At 35.2% G+C, this 5,658-nt stretch overlaps 1 protein-coding gene across 1 annotated transcript; it reads left to right on the top strand.

Moving 5' to 3' along the window:
* Positions 1 to 237: 237 nt before the first annotated feature.
* Positions 238 to 1,339, top strand: LOC307152214 (trace amine-associated receptor 13c-like; the record flags this gene model as incomplete). The annotated part of the gene is made up of 1 exon (XM_079860646.1): positions 238 to 1,339. One exon carries the CDS (start codon positions 238 to 240, stop codon positions 1,303 to 1,305), a length of 1,068 nt encoding a protein of 355 aa, XP_079716772.1. The 3' UTR covers positions 1,306 to 1,339.
* Positions 1,340 to 5,658: the final 4,319 nt, after the last annotated feature.

The raw sequence follows: 5,658 nt of genomic DNA, 5'->3' as shown, positions 1-5,658 counted from the left end.
CTTTGAGGCTGATCAAATTCATCAAAAACTTTTATGAATTTTGAAGCCAAATGCAGTTGCCAGAAGAAAAAAGTTAAGGGTAGGCTATAAACGAACTTTCAGGTTTATCTAAAAACTTTTTCCCAGAACGTTTGAGTTAAAATAGTTTGTAAGAGCACATAACATAATAGTTATTTCATTATGCAGTATCAGAGTGGGTGAAAATGGGTGGGCCAGCCTGAGCTAGACACTGTATAAATGAAAGGACAGAAAGGAGAGCAGAACAAACTCCTAACAGGAGGAGACTCACTCATGGCCTATGAGACAGAGGATCATGAGACTCAATACTGCTTTCCTGCCATCAACTCATCATGTATCAAGGGAAAACGCTCCAGTTTTGAACATAATATCATTTACATTTTTGTATCATTGATGTCAGCATGGACTGTGTTTCTGAACCTGCTGGTGATCATCTCCATCTCTCACTTCAAGAAGCTTCACACTCCAACCAACCTGCTTATTCTCTCTCTGGCTGTGGCCGACCTGCTTATTGGACTTATTGTGATACCCGTAGAGGGCATCAAGCAAATTGAGACATGTTGGTACTTTGGAGACACTTACTGTGGACTGTTTGTAATTAGCGTTGCGTTGCTCATTTCTACATCTCTTAGTAATTTAGTTTTAATTGCTGTTGATCGTTATGTGGCTGTGTGTCACCCTTTACTTTACCCACAGAAAATAACCATAACTAAAACCTTAATAAGCATCTGTCTCTGCTGGTTTTGCTGTTCAGTTTACAATATTTGGTATGTAATTGGTAATGGATATTTTAACATCTCAGACAAAACAATGTGTTACGGTCAGTGTATTGTTTTGATTACTCCTGCTTGGAGATTCACTGATTTTATATTTTCCTTCTTATTTCCATGTACTGTCATAATCACTGCATATTTGAGGATATTTTATGTTGCACGTCAGCAAGTGAAGGTTATTAACTCTCAAATGAGTGGTGTAAAATGTGTAATGGAAGTTTCAGTTAGGAGGAAATCTGAGACTAAAGCTGCTCTGACATTAGGAATCATTGTGACGGCTTATCTGCTTTGCTGGATTCCATACTATATCTGTTCTCTAACAAAACCCACAACAATTACATCCACTACAATGACATTACTAATATGGACCATTCATATAAACTCAGGTCTGAATCCTATTGTCTATGCTTTATTTTACCGCTGGTTTAAAATATCAGTTAAACACATCCTAACTCTTCGAATATTTCAGCCAGCATCCTCTCTGATGGACATTTTTACAGATTGTCATTCATGATTGAAGGGAGGAGGGGGGTGAACAAATACACAAATACCGCTATTACAGAATATGTCATATGTATTTAGGTGTTCAGGTGCGAGAATGACAGATACAATTTAGTGATCAACATTAACCTAATAATGAAGAGAGAGTTCAACCAAACATTAAAAAAATGATAATCATTTACTCAACCTCAGGTTGTTCCAAATCTGTTTTTAAACACTGAGGGAGATGTCAGGCAGAATGATTGCCTCTGACACATCCCAATTTCATTGTATGAAAAAAAAAAAAAAAAAAAAAAAAAGGATGAAATGAAAGTGAATGATGACTGACGTTGTCAGATACTGCCTAGTATCTATTTTTATGTTCCAAGGCAGCATGACATGTATCCTTTACAGGCAATCCTATTTGTGAAATTTGAGAAAATTTAAAACGTAAGATGTGGACAATGTACTAGAAATGTTAATAGTACTTATATAAACTTATGTCATACAGTAGTTAAATGCAGAAATACAAAATAGTTATGTGTAATAATTGTGTGTACTGTGGATTTTTATGCTTATTAAAATATCTTGTTATTAGCTCAAATTCTGTTTGAAATTAATTCAATCAGGCCAACTTTCATCAATAGTTTATTTATACATGGCAACAGTTATGTTTGTTTGTACAATTTTGTTCTGGGTCAAACTGAATGAAGCATGATGAAGCCATGCCTGGACAAGGCGAGGAGATCAGCAATATTTTACCCATCTGCTAAAATAAAACAGCTACAGTAGTTCACATATTTAATAGTTGCACACAATTAGACAGAAAAAATGGCTAAATACAAATGACAATACACAGAAGAGGTAAACAAGATTACATCACTAGCCTAGAATCACTGACATCCATCAGCTAAGTTGTAGCTGAAGATGGAGGTGGGAGTCTAAATGCAGCTAGCATTATCATCTGAATAGAGTGAATTTAATATTTATAGTTTGTTAATTATCATATTTATGAGAATTTTAATATTTCATTTCCATAAGTTTTACAACACTGTTAATCTAATAGGAATGATGGTGGGGAGTTCATCAAATTCATCAAAAACTTTTATGAATTTTCAAGCCAAATGCAATTGCCAGAAGAAAAAAGTTAAAGGTAGGCTCTAAACGAACTACACCACAGTCCCACGAATTCAACGTCACCATCACTAATAAGCTTCCAACAACTCTTTCAGGTTTATCTAAAAACTTTTTCCCAGAACGTTTGAGTTAAAATAGTTTGTAAGAGCACATAACTATAACGATCCTGCAAAAGCGGACTGAGTTTACCTGTTCGGCGTGATGAAGTTTAATCTCCTCGACAGCCTCTGTAGTCCCATTTAGCCACTTGTTAGCAACTGCCTTTTTCCAGACATGTAACAGCTTCAAAAATACGAGTAGGGTAATATTGATGTATTTTATGTTGTAGAATTAAACGTGAAAGTGTCTTGAGCTTGTGTTCCCCACAGACCTTATTTCAGCCATTTAACAAAAACCCTATTCAAAAAACCCATTGACTTCGGGACAATGGAACTGAAAGAAGAAACTTGCTTCCACGTTTTGGCCTACAAAGTGATGTCATACCTGCACCACTCTTGTAGTGATGTGTCACAATTGTTTCTGCTGATGTGAAATTGAAAATATATACAGTCATGGTCAAAATTGATGGCACCCCTGGTAAATATGATAAAAAATGGCTGTGAAAAATAAAATCTGCATTGTTTATCCTTTTGATCTTTCCTTCAAAAAATTCGCAAAAATCGAACCTTTCATTTAAGTAAAAGAACTGAAATTGGGGGGTAAATCACATTATGAAATAAATGTTTTTCTCCAAAACACGCTGGCCATAATTGTTGGCACCCCTAGAATTTTTTATGAGAAAAATATCTCTAAAGTATTTTCCCATTAATATTTACATTTTTAAGCACACCAGGGTGACTAGGAACATGAAATTGTCCAGCTATGACTTCTTGTTTCACAGGAGTTTAAATATGAGGAAACACAAAGGCCAAATCCCCTGAATCATCAATCACAATGAGGAAAACCAAAGAATATAGTTCTGATGTGCAGCAAAAGATTGTTGAGCTTCACAAAATAGAAAGTGGCTGTAAGAAAATATCTAAAGAATTGAAAATCCCCATTTTGACCATCAGGGCAATAATTAAGAAGTCATAATCAACTAAAGATGTTACGAATCTGCCAGGAAGTGGACGTGTGTCTATATTGTATTAATGGATGGTGAGGAGGATAGTTTGAGTGGCCAAAGACTCTCCAAGGATCACAGATGGAGAATTGCAGGGATTAGTTGAGTCTTGGGGGTCAGAAAGCCTAAAAAAAATTATCAAACAACCCCTACATCACCACATGTTGTTTGGGAGGGTTTCAAGAAAAATCCTCCTCGCTCCTCCAAAAACAAACTCCAGCATATTCAGTTGTCAGACACGACTGGATCTTCAAAAGGGACCAGATTCTATGGTCAGATGAAACAAAAAAAGGGCTTTTTGGCAGCAAACCCACCAGATGTGTTTGGTGCAAACAGGGATAAAAAGTACCCCATGCATGCCTACGGTTAAATATACTGCTGAATCTTATATGTTGTGGGCCTATTTATTTGCTGGAGGTCCTGGACATCTTGTTCAGATACATGGTATTATGGATTCTAGCAAATACCAACAGATAAAAAATCAAAACCTGACGGCCTCTGCTAGAAATCTTATAATGGGCCGTGGTTGGATCTTCCTTCAGGACAACGATCCAAAACAAACATCAAAATCAACACAAAAATGGGTAACTGAGCACAAAATGAAGCTTCTGCCATGACCGTCCCAGTCCCCTGACCTGATGAACTGAAGAGAAGAAGCACCAACATGAACTTGTGAATCTGAAGGATCTGGAGAGATCCTGTATGGAGGAATGGTCTCTGATCTCTTGTCAGTTATTCTCCAAACTCATCAGGCATTATAGGAGAAAACTCAGAGCAGTTATCTTGGCATCTTGCAAAAAGTATTTAATAACAGGGTGCCAACAATTATGGCCAGCGTGTTTTGGAGAAAAACATTTATTTTATAATGTGATTTACCCCCCACTTTCAATTCTTTTACTTCAATGAAATGTTAGATTTTTGTGAATTTTTTGAATGAAAGATCAAAAGGATAAACAATGCAGATTTATTTTTTCACAGCCATTTTTTATCATATTTATCAGGGGTGCCATCAATTTTGACCACCACTGTATATGAAAATGTAAACACCTATACAGTGGTGGCCAAAATTATTAGAATGGTAAGATTTTTTAATGTTTTAAAATAAGTCTCTTCTGCACACCAAGGCTTCATTTATTTGATCCAAAATACAGCAAAAAAAGTAATATTGTGAAATATTTTTACAATTTAAAATAACTGTTTGCTATTTGAATATATTTTAAAATGCATTTTATTTCTGTGTTGGTAAAGCTGAATTTTCAGCATCATTAATCCAGTCTGCAGTGTCACATGATCCTTCAGAAATTATTCTAATATGATGATTTGATGCTCAAGAAACATTTATTATTATTATTTCAGATTTCAGATAAATGCTGTTCTTTTAAACTTTCTATTCATCAAAGAATCCTGAAAAGAAATTGTACACAACTGCTGTCAACGTTGATAATGGTAATAAATTTCCTGAGCAGCAAATCGGCATATTAGAATGATTTCTGAAGGATCATGTGACACTGAAGACTGGAGTAATGTTGCTGAAAATTCAACAGAGCATGATGCCAGCATGTGCAACGCTATAGTAATACTCTAAGCATAAAGATAAACAACACACAATAATATTGCTGAAAATAGTGTTTTCTATTACACTGAACGATTTAGTATTGATACTTTTTAGTTTTTAATGAAAGGTTTATTTACATTTTACATTAACATTTAATCATTTAGCAGATGCTTTTATCCAAAGCAGCTTTCAAATGAGAACAATAGAAGCAATCAGACCAACAAGAGTGCAACAGAATAAAAGTGCTGTAGCAAGCCTCAGTTAGTCTAGCACAGTACACATATTTATGATCATGATTTCTGTCACAATCTGGAAATGTCTTTTTTTCTTCTTCTTGAAGGATGCATACAATGCTGCCTAAGAATCTTGATAAAATTTGGTGTCTTGAGGCAGCATAATTGAGTAGCTTACCTTTTTGAACTGCACTAATGATGCATTAAAATGCGACCTCTATAGGCAATTTATTAGGGTTAGCGTAAGTATCTTACTCCATCTATCTGTATGCATCACAACTCAGGAACACATTATAACGTTGCAATTTCTGCAATTATTCAGTGACTGATCTCGGAGATGAAAGTAAAAAAAAAAAACAA

This window comes from Squalius cephalus, assembly GCF_949319135.1.
Source record: "Squalius cephalus genome assembly, chromosome: 24".
NCBI classification, from domain to species: Eukaryota; Metazoa; Chordata; class Actinopteri; order Cypriniformes; family Leuciscidae; genus Squalius; species Squalius cephalus.
Note: the sequence above shows the minus strand (reverse complement) of the source record. Positions and strands in the feature narration are given on the sequence as shown.